The 20,713-nt window shown below is 46.9% G+C and overlaps 1 protein-coding gene across 1 annotated transcript in view; it reads left to right on the forward strand.

Annotated features, from left to right (window-relative positions):
• SMOC2 (SPARC related modular calcium binding 2) overlaps nucleotides 1-20,713 on the forward strand; it is a 215,192-nt gene that overhangs the window by 178,604 nt on the left and 15,875 nt on the right. The window contains exon 15 of the mRNA XM_031667620.1: nucleotides 20,016-20,118. Coding sequence (XP_031523480.1) covers nucleotides 20,016-20,118 — 103 coding nt within the window. The remainder of the gene's footprint in view (nucleotides 1-20,015; nucleotides 20,119-20,713) is intronic.

A 20,713-nucleotide genomic window follows, 5' to 3' on the forward strand; every position in this document is an offset into this window, starting at 1 on the left:
CGTGGCCCTCATGCACAAAGATTTGAACTATCGTAAAGAAAGAGGAAAAAAAAATATGAAAAACTCAATAATTTAAGAATTACCCCAAACAAAAAACAATACAGAAGCTGTCACAATGCAATGCTTGGCCACTTGCCATTGAGGCAGAAGAAGTGAGTCCTCCTTGCAGGAGACACAGAAGGGCCAAAGGCCTGGGAGAAAATAACAGAGGCCAAGGTGCGAAAGCAGGAGGGTGTTCTTGGAGCAGAGACACTATCCTTTTGGGCTTAAGTTGAATTTTTGTACAGAGACAGTATGTGGTTATGGCACGGTGATATGGTTTGGCTGTGTCCCCGCCCAAATCTCATCTTGAATGTTAGTTCCTATAATCCCCAAGTGTCGTGAGAGGAACCTGGTGGGAGGTAATTTAATCACTGGGGCGGTTACCCCTACGCTGCTCTTCTCATGATAGTGAGTTCTCAAGAGATCTGATGGTTTTATAAGGGGATATTCCCCCTTCACTTTGAACCTCTTCTTCCTGATGCCTTGTGGAGAAGGACATGTTTGCTTCCCCTTCTACCATGATTGTAAGTTTCCTGAGGTTTTCCTAGACATGGGGAACTGTGAGTCCATTCAACCTCTTTCCTTTATAAATTACCCAGTCTTGGGTATGTCTTTATTTAGCAGCATGAGAATGGACTAATACACACAGGCTTTGCACTCTGGCTAGGGGATTTCTAGAGCGTGCAGTCTATCATTGAACTGGCTACTTCACGGCTGAGCCTCCGTTTACTCATTAGGAAAAAGAGAATGATACTAAGTCCTGAGATTGTTGGGTTATTGTGAAATTTGCATGAGCCCGTGTCTGTAACTTTGCATGGCACAGGACTTATTGCATGAGATAATTGTGCATCAAGAGTTGGCTGTGATTAAAATGAGCATATTTATAACCTTTTTATGGGGATATTCTCCCCAGGTGGTCAGTAGATTTAAGAGTGGGTCATAGGTCTCAGGATCCTACCACTTCATGCCCAATTCGAGCCTGTAATGGATACTGCAAACAGCTCTCACTGAAGAGAACCTTGTTTCAGAACTATTAAAAGTTCATGGTCCTAAGAGAGAAGTCCAGCAATTGAGATGGGAGCTAAAACTTTTGCATAGTGCAGCTGGTTTTTCTAAGGGCTAGGCTACAAGACCAAAACTTGGCAGACATCTGAGCACCATAATTATTTTGGAGAGTTTCCTATAGGAGAAGCTGTGTTATTTAAATGCTTTCCAGTTACAGAAATGGGCCATAGTAGACACTGTTTCTCTGTGTGAATCCAGGGACAGCAAACATTTGGGAGCTCTCAGCCTGATTTCTGATTTCCTTTGACTCTAAAAAATGTGTGCGGCTTTTAGTCACTTTCTAAGCATTATTTCAACACGACTTTATTGTGGTTTCATAAAATAGGCTATATTATATTTGGCTCAAGGGATACATTACTTTCAGAGGCCAATTTTCAGATGCTCATTTAAACAATGAGTTAGCAGCCCGCATGTCTTTAAGGATGCTTAAGTGACTCCTGATGCCACAGGGTGTAGAGCGCAGCCTTGCTGAAAGGGTCAATAAACAGATTCCTAGGAAGAGCCTTCTCACGCCTCGTGAGCGCTTCATGAGTTCTCTCTTATTTCAAACTTTAGAGCTATTTTATGGGGGTGGTCAAAATCTATCAAGAATTTTATTACACTCTAACTGTGGTTCCTACTCTAGGTGATAAATAATTTAAAAGGCAGGATAAAGGGTATTCATCAGACGTACACCTGACATCGAGCAGTTTATCATCTAACTGTGGAGGTTTAACATGTACTAAGCTGGTGCTAATGCAAAATCCCATGAGGAAATAAAGAGCGTAGGGAAAAAATAAACCCTCAGATCGTTCCATTCCTGGGGGCAGTGCTTTCAGGGGTCCCGTGGCCCTGCGTGGGGCCACCCAAACCTCCCTGCCAGCACTTTTATTTCATGTCTATTTTAATCAGCCTTTTATGTTTAAGAAACACTTTATTTTTGGAGGAAAGTATTTTTTAGGTTCATCTGTCTAAAGGTTGCTTTTAAAGCATAAATCTTGCTGAGTCAAAAGTTTACTGGGGCTGGGCATGGTGGCTAACGCCTGTAATCCCAGCACTTTTAGAGGCCGAGTTTTGCAGATCACTTGAGGTCAAGAGTTTGAGACTAGTCTGGTCAACATGGTGAAACCCCATCTCTACTAAAAATACAAAAATTAGCCAGCCGTGGTGGCACGCGCCTGTAATCCCAGCTACTTGGGAGGCTGAGGCATGAGAATTGCTTGAACCTGGAGGGTAGAGCTTACTGTGAGCTGAGATCGCGCCACTGCACTCCAGCCTGGGCAAGAGAGCAAGACGCTGTCTCTAAATAAATAAATAAATAAATAAATAAATAAATAAATAAAAGTTTACTGGTTTAACAAACCGTTTTCTTGGTGAGACTTCTATAGGACTCTTGCTTCAAATCATTCCAGGAAGCTTATAAAAATAAACATTTTGCTCACTAATTAATTTATATCCTCCTAATTTGAAAGCAATTTTACATAAAATTGAAATCTGGCAATGAAGATTGAGTTGGCTTCAGTGGATGCACAGAGAGGACTTGGAAGGAGTGAGGGAGGCGGGAGGAGGGAGGAGGGAGGCGGGCAAGAGGGAGGTGGGAGGAGGGAGAATAACAGGTCTGTTGTGTGACTGATGAGGACAGACCCCAGCCTGTGAGAAGTGTCTGCACTCAGAGCTGCTGACTCCTGCAAAGACTTCTACTGTGAAAACTTTCAACCCAGTATGTGATTCAGTGGTTCTAATGCAGCTGTCCCCATTCCTGGGAGTCGTTTATCACCTGCATTTGGTTAAGGATGAGTGGCATGGTGCCCGGCACAGGTGGTCACACCAGCTCATCATGCCAGCACATGCACTAATAGCAACGTAGACAGACGCTTATGTCTCAGAGCCTGTTTCTTAGGGACGCGTCTTCCCATCAGGAGCCATATAGTACAATGTGAACAGTTGCAATCAGCCTTCTCCTAAAGTATGCACTTTATTTCCTGATAACGTGTTGATTGTAGATGCCAGTGTTGAGGTCAGTGTCATGACTAGCTGATCACATGTTTAATAATGTTGTTTTGGGTAGGTTTCTCTATTTAAACATGTACCAGGCAGTAGAGCTAGAAACCACTGTAGTTATTTCAGGCACACAGGGACTCCCCATGAAGGAGTACAGACTCACAACATCGCTGGAGGGACAGAAAGTGATAGCGGTCAAAGCTGCTGCTGGGCTACTGCAGATGAGGGTACCTCCCTGTCACTGTGATCCTGAGGTCAGGAATTGGCTGACCCTGCTGTGACTGCTGCCTGAGAACTGCTTGTTGCTCACCCTAAAGAGAGCTGGTGACCGAGGCTGGTGATGCAGCTGCTCCCAAGGGCATACATGCCTGGCCCTGGCCAGCAGTGGGGAATATGACTCCCACCTCCCTCCTCCCTTCTGTCCTCCTCCCGCCTCCCTCCTCCCGCCTCCCTCCTCCCTCATCCCTTCCTCATCCCTCTTGCCCACCTCCCTCCTGCCTCCTCCCGTCTCCCTCCTCCTGCCTCCCTCTTGCCTACCTCCCTCCTCCCTCCTCCTGCCTCCCTCCTGCCCGCCTCCCTCCTCCCTCCTCCCGCCCCCCTCCTCCCACCTCCCTCACTCCTTCCAAGTCCTCTCTGTGCATCCACTCAAGTCAACTCAATCCAGATGTAGATGTGAGGTACACGAGGAAATGGAGTTTATTTATTCACTTTTTTGATCTTTCTAACTGAGGTAGTTGGCCCAGAGAATCTAACACTGAGTAATTTGAAAACCAGCATGTTGGGAATAAACACAATACCATGTTAACCTTGCCTGAAAAAGAAAGTGTGGATGAAAACCAAGGAGTGTGAAGTTGGGTGTGGTCCATTAATAAACCCAGATGATGCCTGTGTGCATTGCCAGGTGGCCCTTCTTGGGAAGCTGGACTGTGTAGGGAGGTCGTCCTCTGTTCTGCAGTTTCCTGGACCTGGAAGTGAGTTGTGGCGTCCACAGGATGGCTGAAATCCTGCATGCCATCCACCCTCCATTCCTTTCCATCTTCTATCCCTTCACTTCCTTCACTGCCCTTTCATTCTTCATTTTACTAAGATCCCTTCCTTCTTCTGAATATTTCCTTCCTATTTCTATTCCAGCCTCCAGGCTTTGTGCCTTTCATAGAGTCCACTGAATGCTGAGCAGAGCCAGGTGTGCCCCCCCTGCCCATGCCCGCCCTCCCTCCCCCCCACCCCAACGCCCCCACCTACCCTCTCCCCACCACCCTACCCTGCCCCCCCCGCCCTCTCCCCTCTCACCCCTCCTGTGCCCTCCTGGCCTCCCGGCCCGGCTGCATGGCCCTTGATTTCTCTCCTGCACATCCGCGCACTCCCTGGCCGGTCCCTGCCCTGGCACAGTTCGTGGGACACCGTTCAGCTGATTGGGCCACAGACTTTAGTCCCCAGATGAATAATGCTCTCTTTAAATAACACTGTTATTATTATTTACAAAAATAGAAAGTATAAAGACAGACTCTTTTAACTTTGTTTTTCTAAGAACCTACTTCACACCCTGAGAAACTGAGTCAACTCCATTTTGTTAGGTTGGGAACATAACTTTAAGAACGAGTGTCATTAAGTTAGACACTAAGCAAACATGTGTTCCTTCCTGTTTCTTGTGACGGGGTATCAAAGCAGCCCTGTTTTACTCTTATCTTTAGCTCTACTTGGTGGTAGGGGGTGGATTTTAGCCCCGGAGCTGCTGGGAGCGGGGTCTGGAGGGAACACTTTCAACGAGAGGGTGAGCAGAGCACACAGAGCTCCCGCTCAGAGAGGAGGTCAGCTGGGGAGGAGGAGGCCGGGAAGGCCCATCATGAGGGACAGCCGGAATTCCTGCGGAGTGGAGTCTTGCTCCCAGCCCTTCCTCACTGAAAAGACTCTGCGACGGTGCCCCGGGCTGGGGGCCTGGGGTGGGCTGCTGACAGGTGTAGGGTCTGGAAATCCAGTTGAGTCTCTAATGCAGGGACAACTGTGGAATCAGAAGCGCTGTGTTCCTGCTCCTTGTTCTACTTGAGATTCAAACCAAGAAAAGAATTCATAGTTAGACAGAGGGCTGAGCTGATGTAAGGAAGACACAAACAGTCTTTTAAAAGGAGAAAATCTCCAGTGCCCAGCTGCCCCATCCATAGTGCATGAGACCTGAGAGGAGAAAATGATTCCTGTATGTTTGTGTCATGTGCATTTACTGTGTGTAGACCTGGCTCCAGTTATAAATCTAGATGGAAAAACGAACAAACAAACAAATTTAAAACAAACAGACCATAGGATTCTACAGGCTTGGTTCCGACATCCTAGCATTGTTTCAGAGGCTGAAGTTATCAGCATTGAGCATTCCTTTGTTCAGATGCAGCCATAGTTTGGCATCTCATTCATTGAATTGTCATTGGAGCCCCCCAATTTGGCTCTGAGTGGCATGTATAGATGTAAAGAAAATCCTTGCTTAAAGTTACTTCCAAAATGTAGCCAGACCTGCTTCCATAAGACCCAACCTCTGTTGCTCAAATTCTGCCAAGGCTACTATTGCAAACTTGTTTTCATTCCATAGTTTACAAAAAAGAAAAATCAATGAGGTAAATGCTTTTAAAAAGTTTGAATTGAAATATGACAGTTGTACATGTTTTTGAGGCATGTGATATTTTGATACCTGCATTGGATAGAGTATCTGGCGTAACCGTCAACTCCAATATTTATCTTTCCTTTGTGTTTGGGAACATTCCGGATCTTTTGTAGCTGTTTTGAAATATACAATAAATTATTGTTAACTATAATTTTTCTATTGTACTTTTGAATATTGGAACTGATTCCTTCTATCTAACTGTAGGTTAAGTCAATCTTTTCATTGAAAATTGATGAGAATTAGGAACTGTTCTTAAGACATTGTGGCAAATACTCAGAACGCATTCAAGTCCATCATCAGGTGGACCAGAGTCCGCCAGGCAGGTACCTGGGATGTCAGCATAGGAAAGCGTTTCTCACTCGCTGCTACTTGCATCCCTCATTTCAGAACAAACTCAATCAAAAGATTACAGAGACTGCAGAATGGTCCAGTTCCCAGTCCTGTTTGAATCCCTGGTGTGACCCGGGACGCTAGAACCGGGCCAGACACAGTCTTCTGAGAGGGAGCCCTCGCTTCATGGGCAGATCTGTCTGAGGAGCTCTGGGTGTCGGCTTTCTCTGCCATCACCTTTGCCTGTTGTGGTTCGAGGGCACAGATGTGTTTTGTGTTTGGGTTTCTGAGGAGGCAAGCACTCCATGTATTTAGGTAGTTGAAGCCCCAGGGCGACTCACTGCTCTCTCCTGATGGTCAGTCCTCCAGTCTTTGTTCCCTCCAGGTCCTCGTGGACATCGGCACACGGTCTTGGGGTTGGTGTTGTATTGTGCTTGTGTTGCGGTTGTGTTGTGGTAGTCGCTGTGTGGTTCCCAACTTGGAAGAATTAGCCGCTCTATTTCCATGGTAGGGTTCATTGGTGGTGGGGGGCCTGTCAGCTGGATAAGGGAAGGGGAAGCATGGAGCGGAAGCATGGGGCAGGCTGCGGCGGGGGGCTGCTGCATTCCCGGGGGCTGCTGCAGACGCTGAGGGGACCAGGCAGCCAGGCACCAACCCCAGAGTCCCCGCTAGACTAACTCCTCGGCGGTGGTAGCTTGCTGATTAGCCCTGGAGGAGACAACGCAACATCACATCGTGCTCAGAAAACACTTGCTCTAAATATTTTGAGTTTAGTAAAATGTAACCTCACTTGAAATCAATCAAGGACATTGGAGCTACAAAATATTTACTAGTACATGGAAGCTTATTTCTTATCACAACAATACATGAATTTTTAGAGTTTCAGGGTTTAAAAACATAGAGTCTATCTTGTGAAGACTGACTTCTTAAGTTTCTCATAAAAGATACAAAAGAGGGAATGTTGTAGAAAAAAAAAAACTATTAGAAGTAAAAACAAATTAGGAGTTTGGAAAGAAAAGTTTCTCTTTTGACTGGAAAGCATTTCCTAAACTACATATGTGGGGAAAGAAAGAGACAAAAACGCTAGCCTGTGCCTGAACATCTGGACACCGTCAGTGCTTCCTGGGCAGTTGGTTTTGCATATTTGGTGTCCTCATGAGGCCTAGAGCAGCCTGCCGGGGCCAGTTGTTTTGAAAGTAAACACTTAAAAGTCATTCCTAAGAATGACTTAGTTCTACCTAAGGATTTCATTGTCAGTTGGAAATGTTCCAAAAAAATTTTTCAGGAGAAAATCCAAGCAGAAATAGTTGTTTTGTCACGCTGAGTAACACCGAGAGTGAGAATAAAGTCTTGCAAATCGGGAAGGCTTTGACGCCAGAAATAATCCTAATGCTTGGCAAAATCTTGATTGCACAAAATACCTCCTTAAAGCAAGAGTGTGCCCTGAAATGCTCGCTCCTCGCCGGATGGCAGATTACATCAGCTTGATCTCCCTTCAAATGCTAGATCCGTCCTCAAGCCTGTGAAACCCGAAGAAAGCCCACGCACTCTACAGCATTGATGTCAGTCTGACCTATATCACCATAAACCCTCCGTGCTCTTCACCAATACCTTCATTTTAAAGCTCCTTGAGGGCAAAATTGGTGCTTTTTACTAAGCATTTTGTTAATGAGTAGTTTTCTAAAAATGGTTGAATGACATAACGTTGTCCTTGAGAAATGTAGGAAGACTTTAGAAACACACACGTCAGTCTTTAAGATAAATATTCAGAGTTAACTTATTAGCTGAGATAAATTCCGAGTGCACATCCTGGCCTTGGATGACCTGACCCAAAAGAGAATTAAAGTCAAAGGTGAAGAATTTCGGGAATGTGATGGTCAAAGGAACCTTGGGGAGTTTACGGCAGCACTCAGTTTAATGGATGACCGGAGGCAGGGCCAAGAGCAGGCACTGTCACCCAAAGCCTTGGTTTTCCTGGTCGCTTCTTCACTGGAGGAACTTCCTGATTCTTTTCAGGCGCTGACTTCTGAACAAGTGCTCACGTCTATCAGCGTATTAGTTATCAGTGTTCACTCCTCAAAACACTATCTAAAGCCTATGGACCTCTTTGTCTAGAATAATGAAAAGATATATAGAAAAATCAAGAATATGAAAATACATATAGAAAACGTGAATCTAGAAAATGTAGAAAAGTAGAGTGAATGCACAAAAGTAGTGGTTTTCTTTTCAGCTTAAGGTTGTGAAGTTCTATGCTTTTTCTTTAGTGCCTCTTTTAAAGTATGAGTAGTCACAAGCAAATTTCATCGGATAAAAGAAAAGCTTCAGCTGAATTAAATTTGAAAGAGTTTAATTGAGCAATGAACGATTCGTGAACAGGGCAACCGCCCAAGCCGAAGTAGGCTGGGAGACTCCAGCACAGCCACAGGGTGGAAGAAGATTTGCGGACAGAAAAAGGCCAGTGATGGACAGAAAACAGAAGTGAGGCACAGAACAGCCGGATTGGTTACAGCTCGGAGTCGGCCTCATTTGAACACGGTTGGAACAGTTGGCTACATTGGATTGGCCAAAACTCGGTGACTGGCGCAAGTGTAGGCTACGGTCTGCTGACGCCTCCACCTGTTAACAGTTCACAACGTACACAGAAACCTCTAGGCTGAACATAAAATAGATAAGGAGGCAGCTTCAGGCTAAACTTGATTTCATACAACTGATGTGTTCTTAACCGTCACTGGCCGGGACTTCTTTCCCCACTGCGTGGTGGTTAAAGCACGTACCTGTTGTGAGGAAACTGCATCTGTCTTGAATCATCCAAAAAAGGTGCTTGATGTTGTCAACGTTCCCCACATCAGGGACCTCGTGGGTCCAAGGCCAGGCCCTTGAGGATGACGCCCTGACCAGGTCTCAGTTTGGAGGGGGATTTATCAAAAGAGACTTTGTATACATTTTATAAGCTGCAGGCACTTTATGAATCTCAAAATCAAAGTGCCTGAAGAAACTTTCCTAACGCTATACTTTTTCTTTGTATGTTTAAACTGCATAGAAAGTTAAAAGTTGGAAAGCCATGTGTTAAATGTAATGACAGGTGTCAAATGCTTAATGGAGCAAGTGGGGTACTTGGGAAACATCTCGCACCCCTTTCTGTGGCTGTAGAACTAGATGGTGGGAGTTGAATTAAATCCCAAGAATGGGCTTGGGGGATGACGTCAGAGCTATGTTCTACTTGGACTATCTCTGTGTACTTGTTATGTTCCAGAGGCTCTATCTGGCCCGGGTTATAACCAAACCTCCAAAGCCCTAGGCCCTCTAGCTCCGTGGTTTCTCCTGAACGTATTTCACAAGACTCTCCAGGGTCCCCGCTCTGAACTTCGCCTCACAGCCCCTTCCCTGGACCACACAGCAGCCTCAAGCTGCGCTCCTGGGTCCTCCCACAGCTGGCTGAGACCCATAGAGGGAGCGCTGTGACACTTTAAAACAGAAATGAGATTGTGCCACTTCTCAGATTCTCCCAGCAGCTTCCAGTTTCCTTTCAGATAAGGCCCACTTGTTTCTGGACTCTAAGACCCCCTGGGTTTTGGGCCCCCCTGAGTTCCTCAGCTTTGTTCCCTAGGACCATCCTTCCTCCTTCCTGCCTCGCTCGACACACCCTGGCATCCTCAGCGCCTCGGGAATGCCGCGCTGCCTGGGATGCGGGGTCTTCGGGGGCCTTCCCTGTGCCCCCAGCACTCTCCTCCCTGTTCCAAATGACTCACTCCACACCCCCGCGCCTCTGCCTGGCAAGCAGAGGTTAACAAGACACCAGTGCCCCCCCTGCCAGGACAGACGTGGCGGAGGGCAGGGACCTGGTCTGCTGTTTCCAGCCTCATCGTGGCCGCGGGGCAGCAGGGAGAGCTCCACAGCTACTTGGCACACGTTCACCTGGATGTAGGATGCACTCCTGCCTCCACCCCCAGAGAGGTCAGGGTTCTTAGCACCATCCAGGCCTTCAGCCTCCCAATGAGTGGGACGTGGGCCTCAATTTCTCCCTCAGACACTGACATGCTGATTCGTTTCTCCAGGTGGTCGCGAGGCCACGGTGTGGTGCCGAGTGTCTCCCTCAGACACTGACGTGCTGATTCGTTTCTCCAGGTGGTCGCGAGGCCGCTGTGTGGTGCTGAGTGTCTCCCTCAGACACTGACGTGCTAATTCGTTTCGCCAGGTGGTCGCGAGGCCGCTGTGTGGTGCTGAGTGTCAGCTGCATGAGGGTGACGTGCACACGGCCCCACGTGTAGATCAGACAGGAATGCTGTGGTCCTGCCTCTGTGAACCGTCACCCGTGGGACACTCCCTGGACCACACAGCCGGGACATGCTCGTTGAAGACTGCTGGAGGAAACTCTGTGCCTGGAATAAAACAGAGAAGCACAGCATTTACTACATGAGCATTTACTACCTAGAAAGAGCAGTCTGCTTTGGCTGGGGGTGCAGCGTTGAGATTGCAGTGCTTTTTAACTCTGGCAATGTCAGGATTTGAAGCAGACTTTTCAAATTCAGCAAATGTCAGTAATCCAGAGCTGCCAAGTGTGAGAGCACACGTGTTTATGGGCATGGCTTCGGGACCCCTCTGCCCTGGGAGTTTCCTCTTTGTTTCTCTGATGCCTTCACGTCAGCAGGGCTGTCACTCGGCGGCTCATCTTCCCTTCTTTTCTGTACCAGGTCAGTGTGTTTTAAATTGTAAGAATGAGTAGCCATGACATTTTATTTCTAGTTGTTTGTGAAAAGACCAGCCAAATGCAGGCGCTGTTATTGCCACCCTCTTTCTCCCTCCCCAGCCAGATGAAAAGAGCTTTTTCTACCAGAAAACAGATAACCCTTATTTGGTGTGCACACAATGGAACCTTCGTCGTAAGTCCCCAGTGATGTTCAGGGTCAGGGAGGAACTACCTAGTACCCAGAGCTCTTTCCTGGCACCCAGCTGTGCACAAAGAAAGGACCAATCAGACGTTGGGCCGATGTGAATGCCTTTCTTTTCTTTATTTTATTTTATTTTATTTTTTTATTTATTATTTTTTTTTGAGACAGTGTCTCGCTCTGTTTCCCAGGCTGGAGTGCAGTGGTGCGATCTCAGCTCACTGCAACCTCCACCTCCCAGATTCAAGCGATTCTCATGCCTCAGCCTCCCAAGTAGCTGAGAGTATAGGCATGTACCACCACGCCTGGCTAATTTTTGTATTTTTAGTAGAGATGGGGTTTCACTATGTAGGCCAGACTGGTCTCAAACTCCTGACCTCAAGTGATTCACCCACCTCAGCCTCCCAAAGTGCTGGGATTACAGGCGTGAGCCACTGCACTCACCCACGAATGCCTACTTACAAGTAAAGATAACTTAGAAAGAAAATTAGAAACTATTTGCTTTTATGTAGTTTGAAATAGTTTATATTCAATAAAGGGACTTAAAATCCAGCTTCCTAAAATTCGTCATAGAGTTAGTCAACGTAACATTTTGTTAGTGTCAAGGCAACACTGGATTTAACTCATAGCAAAGGAGAAATTATCAGCGCCTTTCTTACAGATTCCTGGAGGAGAGAAGGAGTCACAAAAACATCTTAGTAACATTATTTCCATTTCTCTCAACCCTTAGAAGCAACAAAAATGTCTCATTTTCTGTCTAGTTTTTTTTTTTTAATTTTAAAATTTATTTATTATTATTATACTTTAAGTTCTAGGGTACATGTGCATAACGTGCAGGTTTGTTACATATGTATACTTGTGCCATGTTGCTGTGCTGCACCCATCAACTCGTCAGCACCCATCAACTTGTCATTTACATCAGGTATAACTCCCAATGCAATCCCTCCCCACTCCCCCCTCCCCATGATAGGCCCCGGTGTGTGATGTTCCCCTTCCCGAGTCCAAGTGATCTCATTGTTCAGTTCCCACCTATGAGTGAGAACATGCGGTGTTTGGTTTTCTGTTCTTGTGATAGTTTGCTAAGAATGATGGTTTCCAGCTGCATCCATGTCCCTACAAAGGACACAAACTCATCCTTTTTTATGGCTGCATAGTATTCCATGGTGTATATGTGCCACATTTTCTTAATCCAATCTGTCACTGATGGACATTTGGGTTGATTCCAAGTCTTTGCTATTGTGAATAGTGCTGCAATAAACATACGTGTGCATGTGTCTTTATAGCAGCATAATTTATAATCCTTTGGGTATATCCCCAGTAATGGGATGGCTGGGTCATATGGTACATCTAGTTCTAGATCCTTGAGGAATCGCCATACTGTTTTCCATAATGGTTGAACTAGTTTACAATCCCACCAACAGTGTAAAAGTGTTCCTATTTCTCCACATCCTCTCCAGCACCTGTTGTTTCCTGACTTTTTAATGATCGCCATTCTAACTGGTGTGAGATGGTATCTCATTGTGGTTTTGATTTGCATTTCTCTGATGGCCAGTGATGATGAGCATTTTTTCATATGTCTGTTGGCTGTATGAATGTCCTCTTTTGAGAAATGTCTGTTCATATCCTTTGCCCACTTTTTGATGGGGTTGTTTGTTTTTTTCTTGTAAATTTGTTGGAGTTCTTTGTAGGTTCTGGATATTAGCCCTTTGTCAGATGAGTAGATTGCAAAAATTTTCTCCCATTCTGTAGGTTGCCTGTTCACTCTGATGGTAGTTTCTTTTGCTGTGCAGAAGCTCTTTAGTTTAATTAGATCCCATTTGTCAATTTTAGCTTTTGCTGCCGTTGCTTTTGGTGTTTTAGACATGAAGTCTTTGCCCATGCCTATGTCCTGAATGGTACTACCTAGGTTTTCCTCTAGGGTTTTTATGGTATTAGGTCTAACATTTAAGTCTCTAATCCATCTTGAATTAATTTTCGTATAAGGAGTAAGGAAAGGATCCAGTTTCAGCTTTCTACTTATGGCTAGCCAATTTTCCCAGCACCATTTATTAAATAGGGAATCCTTTCCCCATTTCTTGTTTCTCTCAGGTTTGTCAAAGATCAGATGGCTGTAGATGTGTGGTATTATTTCTGAGGACTCTGTTCTGTTCCATTGGTCTATATCTCTGTTTTGGTACCAGTACCATGCTGTTTTGGTTACTGTAGCCTTGTAGTATAGTTTGAAGTCAGGTAGCGTGATGCCTCCAGCTTTGTTCTTTTGACTTAGGATTGTCTTGGAGATGCGGGCTCTTTTTTGGTTCCATATGAACTTTAAAGCAGTTTTTTCCAATTCTGTGAAGAAACTCATTGGTAGCTTGATGGGGATGGCATTGAATCTATAAATTACCTGGGGCAGTATGGCCATTTTCACGATATTGATTCTTCCTATCCATGAGCATGGTATGTTCTTCCATTTGTTTGTGTCCTCTTTTATTTCACTGAGCAGTGGTTTGTAGTTCTCCTTGAAGAGGTCCTTTACATCCCTTGTAAGTTGGATTCCTAGGTATTTTATTCTCTTTGAAGCAATTGTGAATGGAAGTTCATTCATGATTTGGCTCTGTGTTTGTCTGTTATTGGTGTATAAGAATGCTTGTGATTTTTGCACATTAATTTTGTATCCTGAGACTTTGCTGAAGTTGCTTATCAGCTTAAGGAGATTTTGGGCTGAGACAATGGGGTTTTCTAAATATACAATCATGTCATCTGCAAACAGGGACAATTTGACTTCTTCTTTTCCTAACTGAATACCCCTGATTTCTTTCTCTTGCCTAATTGCCCTAGCCAGAACTTCCAACACTATGTTGAATAGGAGTGGTGAGAGAGGGCATCCCTGTCTTGTGCCAGTTTTCAAAGGGAATTTTTCCAGTTTTTGCCCATTCAGTATGATATTGGCTGTGGGTTTGTCATAAATAGCTCTTATTATTTTGAGGTACGTTCCATCGATACCGAATTTATTGAGCGTTTTTAGCATGAAGGGCTGTTGAATTTTGTCAAAAGCCTTTTCTGCATCTATTGAGATAATCATGTGGTTCTTGTCTTTGGTTCTGTTTATATGCTGGATTATGTTTATTGATTTGCGAATGTTGAACCAGCCTTGCATCCCAGGGATGAAGCCCACTTGATCATGGTGGATAAGCTTTTTGATGTGTTGCTGAATCCGGTTTGCCAGTATTTTATTGAGGATTTTTGCATCGATGTTCATCAGGGATATTGGTCTAAAATTCTCTTTTTTTGTTGTGTCTCTGCCAGGCTTTGGTATCAGGATGATGTTGGCCTCATAACATGGTCTAGTTATAACTCTGCAGTTTAAAATATATTTCTATTACCTTGGGGAAATGGCACACAACTAGAGCACACTCAAACTTTTCTATGATACATTCTTAAAATGTGGAGAAGTGTGCCTAAAACCCGCGGGGAAGGGCGGCTCCGACAGAGAAACCTGTGCCTTATTCCAGTGAAACTGGGACCCGCAGCGAGTTAGCACCGGATGGAGGCTCTTCAGTTCACCTGAGTTCCTCTCCTCAGGCCTTTTCTGCCTCAGGGCACCACACAGGCTTTGAGAATGCTCAGTTCCTACCTTAAAATTCTGACCAAGTCTTCAAACATCCAACCCCGTGGACTTTCTCCTAACCCACATGTGACAGCCCGGGCATAAGAGTGGAAACGTTATTTTACTGCCACCTCCCACAAAGTGACCCTAAGATGCCCAGCAGGTGTTCTCAGCAGACAGGGCACACGTTCCTGGCCCAGACCGAGAGAACCTGTTTCCCCCTAGCTCACCACGCAGGCCTCCAATGGGAGATGAGGACAGTCTTTTCCCAGGTGGCTGACCTGACACCTCACGTCAGGCCAGCGAAGGCGTTCCCGGGGGCCATGGCTGGCGATTTAGAGCACGGGCTGATTGCTTGATAGAAATTATTGGACTTCCAAGCCAGAGGAGTTAAACCTGTGAGTGGATAAATAGATAATTACGATGGCGTGAATTCCTCTGTGCACACACAACTCCTCAGAAGCATCTGAACAACTTAGAGAAGAAAGCGCTTTCGTTATCCATTCTTTTTTCTTCATTTCTCATCTATACCAGTTTCCTAAACATTGGAGTTGAACATAAAACTAAGAGAACCAATTTTTAAGCCACTGCTAGATACTTAAAACCAGATGAATGAGTCTCATTATCCCCAGACACTTCATGCCTGATAAGCCAATAATGTTACTTACCTGTGAAATCTCTGGTCCCCCTCCACATACCTGCTTCCCTCGTGTTCCCTATCCAGACCCTGCAGGCCTCACCTGCCAGGCAATGCACAGACCCCATGATTGTGCCAATGTGCGGCTACTGTTATCCCAGTGGTCTCTTCTCTTGATCAGTGAATGAGGAAACCACTCAACTCCACTTTCTCCTGTATTTGATTTCCTTTAGCGGCGGTACTGAGTATTCCAGGTTATGGGAAAGAAGTGAAAGTTAGTTATTATCCAGAGAGGAGGTAACTGAGGGAGCAGCTGGGAACTTGTATTCATTTATATTTAAAAGACAAAGAGAAAAGAAGAAACTACATACACTTACTGAAAACAGGAATTTTTATACAAAAAAGGGTTTTGTTTCTTAAAATAAGGACGTTTCATAGAAAGCGCAGAACACATTCATTTCAAAAGAGTGAAAGTCAAAAATGCTTTTAAAGCATCAGAATATTAACCCAGTTCCTGAAAAGTCCCTGGTCCATGGGCTGGGGTCTCTGGGACCAGCTAGTTCAGCCACTTTGTTGACTGACAGGCTCCAGGACTGAGAAGGGCTCAGGGCTGTGTAAGGTGCAGCACCTTTACTGTGGGGCAAAACCAGGATAGAACCCAGTGTTTCCATAGAAACCTAACAGACGTCAAGAACTTGGATTCTGCAGATGGGCTGGAGCACGTGAGTATACTCGGGCTAAGCTACTCCCTTCCTTGTTTTGCCACAGATTGGAAATAAATCGGTGAACTTATTCTGTTTCTACTTTGAAAAGAACAATCTGGTTTTCTTTCTTGAATTGGCTTATTATTCCCCCAGAAGCCTGGGCGCAGGATGCTCCCGCACTGTGTGGGCTGGGAGAGGGCCTGGCACGTCTAACCCGGGGGGGAATGTGTGGGCTGGGAGAGGGCCTGGCACGTCTAACCCAGGTGGGAGTGTGTGTGGGCTGGCACCTTCCCGCTATGCCTCTGTTGACCTGAGACTTCTGAACTCAGTTCTGCGGGTGGTTGGAGAACTGTGAGTGGAACTGTCCCAAAGTAAAGAGTGACTCTGGGTGCATCGCTGAGCCTGCACGCGGCGGTTTTGACGCCAACCTTCCCATGACGCAGTACTCACAGGGGCCGTTAGACCCCACCGTGCAGGCAGCTGAGTGAGAAGAAGGCCCGGGATGGAGTGTGCTAGAAAGGACCCCCCAGAACAGCAGGCTCCTCACACAGGTTCTCAGCAGGCAGCTTCCCCAGGCTGAATCACACACCGCAAAACGCCAGAGCAAAGGGCGGCTTTGCTCTCAAGGTGGCCAGAGGAGTTACAGCAAGGATCGACAGGGGGCCGGCACCCCTGCGAGGGACGAGGGTCTCTGCAGCCACCGCTGTGCCAGACACAGCTGTCATGGGAGAAGCGGAATAGCTCCCTGTGGGCAGCAGTGGGGAAAACCCGGCTGCTCTGGGGTCGTTTGTCTTTTACCTCAAGCCTTGTTGCTCCTCTCGTGAATTTGCTAGATCTGGGACATTTCAGGGTGACGAAATTTTCACTTCGTGGTACTTCTGTGATTTCTCCTGCAGTGAACATTCACTTTAACATAATGAAAGTTAGTTTTTTCCTTCTGATTGCTTGTAATCTTTCATTTTTATTCACCGTTTTTCCTTCAGAAATAGTTTTGAAGTACAGTCATCCCTGAGCAGTAACAAGGATTATTCCAGGTCCTGGGGTGACTGTGACATGCGAGAAGAAGCCAGGATTGAGCAGGACTGATTTACTATTTCTTGTTTTAGAAGTACATTATGCTTTTCATGTTCAGTTTTTCTTTTTGCATGAAAGAGTCCTGCAGCTTTTACATTATGTTAGTCATGTTTCGTGATGAGCATCTATTATTTTCTCATTTGAAATAGTATGTTGCTTTATCTCATTTGGGGAAATATGATTAAATTAACAGCCAAAAAAAATCCCCTTGGGTATATCCCTATTACCACACCAAATATAAGCATAATTCTTTCTTAAAGCTGTTCAGTACTGAGGATTATCTAAAATGCCTTTTCTGCCAGACAATAATATTCTTCTCCATCAACTCCATATTACTCTCAGAATCTCTGGAGGCCAGTGGAGGACTGGGAATTCATAGAGAGCAGCCCCGGCAGGCAGGTGCCCGAGGTCCCGTGGGTCCCAGCCCCACCTGCCCCGGCGTCTGCCTCCTCACCCTGGACAAGTTCTCCTGGACGGCTGGCCTGGCAGGGCTTCTGCCTGCGTGTTCCTGAGCCTGTGCCCTGGAGGTATTTTCAGCCCTCCAGGTTGTTTTCCTCATTTCCTTTCCTGGTTAGTCCTGCAGCCGGGGAGGTCAGCCTTCTGTAGACCAGGAGGCCCATCCCACGGCCAGCAGCCTCTGCAGCCTCAGGTCCTCTGCCTTTCTGAGGGGTTCCATGAGATCCTTACTTCTTTCTTGGAAAGTAGCATTTGCCCTGTGGCCGTGAGGCTTTTTGCTATAGATTTTGATCTCCTTTTTCAGTTGTGTGCAAAGGGACTAAGGCAGACCTTTTTTCACTCTCAGAACCCCCCGGTGAAGCCTGCACATTTGTTTTCTGACATGTGTGTTGAATGAAGTAGAAGCCAGCATGACTGGAGTCCTGCTGTCGGCAGCTCACGTGCGCTTCAATAGCGATCACACAAAACTCCAGTGTCAGAAAGAAACCTAGGAAAACCAGGGCGTCCCTAACTGCATGAACATGCTGGTCTCCGAACGACTCGGCTGCTGTCCACACCACGGCCACGTGGTCCACGCCAACGTGCCCTCGACCCAGGGGCGGTCCACGCCAACGTGCCCTCGACCCAGGGGCGGTCCACGCCAACGTGCCCTCGACCCAGGGTCGGTCCACGCCAACGTGCCCTCGACCCAGGGGCCTGAGAAGCACGTGTGGCACTGCCTTTCCCCACGGCACCCTCAGCCTGTCCTGTCCCCCGAGGAGTCCCAAGACAGCCTTTCTCATCTCAGACAATTCTTCCTCCGAGGGCCGTGGGGAAGGCAGGGGAGGGGCTGTCCTCAGTCCCACTCGGCTTTCTGCCTGGGCTCTGCAGCTCTCCACATCTTCTACTTACTGAGTGGGCTCCTGAGATTTTCTTTGGAGGGGCTGTCTAAAACTTCTTAGTAAAAAACGGAATCTAAATTGGGCAGAAGGTGTGTGGTGTAAACTCCCTTCCTGCCGTGGTGAGGACGGTCGGAGCAGATGTTCTAATGCCTGAGGTTCTCTCCAGGCTCAGAAGTCACCATGGGGCATGCCCAGCCCCAGCAGAGCCCCAGGGAGGGGCAGCCGCCCCTGGCAGGGAGTCTCAGTGCACGGCGTGGCACAGTGGCCTGGCTTCTGTCTTCTATTTTCCCCTCAGTATCTTTCTCTTCTTTCTACTGAATTCTGGAAGGGCTTTCTTTAGAAAAAATTAACAAAATGTAAATGGTGACGAGCTCCATCTGTCACCTCTGCCATGGATATTTACACACAGATAGACCCAGTTGGAATTGGCAGATTTTGCTCCCTGCTCCCTGCTTGTGAAACTCTTAAACCCGCCGTTCTCGTCGGGGAAACGAGAGTGGGGCTTCTACCTCTCACATTTGCTGATTGATCCAGCAAGCATGTATTGGGCGGCTGAGTGGCTTCTCTATGCCGAAAGGGCATCCAGAGCGAGGAGACCCACGTCGTCCATGCCGCCCTGGGCCTAAGGACACGGGATGCTGCCTGTGTCCAGCCATGACTGGGGCAGTAGCACCGGGAGCAGTCTCAGGAGAAAAGACCCCAGAGAAAGAGGACGGCTTCTTTCAAACGTTATCTTGAATTTGGGGTGGGACGAATTAGGCATGGAGCTCAGGGAATGCCTAACCGGTGTGAGAGGAGAGTGGTGTTGAGGGAAGGATGGAGGGGAAAGGCACGCTGCAGAATGTTGGGTGCCTGAATTACTCCCTGATCCCAGAATCCATACACAGTCAACTCTGGGCTCCAAAGCTATGAGCACTAAACCCTGCTGCTGACTATTCGCGCCGATGCTGTGGTGTGGACAAGTCCCAGGAGACAGGCCTTGCAGATGCTGACTCTTCACGCTGACGCCATGGTGTGAAAAAGTCCCCAGAAGACAGGCGTTGTGGATGCAGACTGTTCGCACAGATGCCGTGGTGTGGACAAGTCCCCAGGAGACGGGCGTTGCGGATGCAGACTGTTAGCACCGATGCTGACTGTTTGCGCGGATGCTGTGGTGTGGACAAGTCCCCAGGAGACTGGCATTGCGGATGCTCACCGTTCACACAGATGCCGTGGTGTGGACAAGTCCCCAGGAGACGGGCGTTGCGGACTTCCTGCTCTTTGCCCTACTGCCTCCTTCTGCTCTGAGAAGCGAGGTGGCTCTGGATGGGTGGGGGTGGCGGTGAATCACAGGCTCTGGCCTCGTTTGCCAGGATGGCCAGCCTCATGTGCTCCCAGCGTGTACTCCATATGTCCAGTGTCCCTAAGCACCCAGTGCCTCTGCTGTCACGCTTGCTGGGTGAGTGACACTGCCCATCTCTGAGTGCAGTTCTGAAGATCAGTGAGACACTAATGCCTGTGAATTTTAGTCTCACGTAATAATTCAAACAATACTGGAATTAATAATAACTATGGCTCAAAATCAATATACATAGCGCAATGTGTTTGTGTTTAAACTAGCTCATTAAGATTAAGGTAGCCCAAAATACTCATTTCCAAACACTAAAACAACATTGCCCTGTATTTTAGAGGAAAATCTGTTACGCTTTATGAGTTAACTGTGAAAACATACACATGTTTTTCAGGTTGCCCGGGTGCCAAAAAGCATGAGTTTCTGACCAGTATTCTGGACGCGCTGTCCACGGACATGGTCCACGCCGTCTCCGACCCCTCCTCCTCGTCAGGCAGGTACGCTGTGTTCGCTGTGGGACAATGAGTTGGTGGGGTCCCAGAATTCCGGGGAATCTGGAAAGTCTGAACATTACATATCGGCGACCTTCTCAGCTTATTTGGACACAGTAGGGCCTTAAAAAGGAGCCCTCTGCAAACACAGGACGTTGCTTAGCAGGTTTTTCTTGTAGCATGACTAAATCACTGAAGGCGCTCCCACTGGGGTACGTGGCCGTGAGCCGTGACTCCTGGGCCTCCATGGGGGTAGTGGGCTCTGCCCCTGGCCCTGTTGGTGGGGAGTACGGCAGGGGGAGCACCTCCTGCCGAGGGCTCTGTGCTTTGAAATTGCACTTTAGAGTTATCCATTGGATTTTAAATACTTGGAATGACAACGTTTAATTTGAAGTTCTCAAAGTGCGATTATGTTTATTGTTTATTGCAGTAAAATGTACAGCACGTACATTTGCCATCCTAACTACTTTCAGGCCTATGATTCAGTTGTGTCAAAGACATTCACACTGCTCCAAATAGGATTTTTGGAACCCAGAAATGTTCCCTGAGTACATTGTAGACATTCCCGCGCCCCTGGACCTGGGTACACTGTAGACATTCC

The sequence above is a fragment of the Papio anubis genome, chromosome 6 (assembly GCF_008728515.1).
Source record: "Papio anubis isolate 15944 chromosome 6, Panubis1.0, whole genome shotgun sequence".
Taxonomy (NCBI): Eukaryota; Metazoa; Chordata; class Mammalia; order Primates; family Cercopithecidae; genus Papio; species Papio anubis.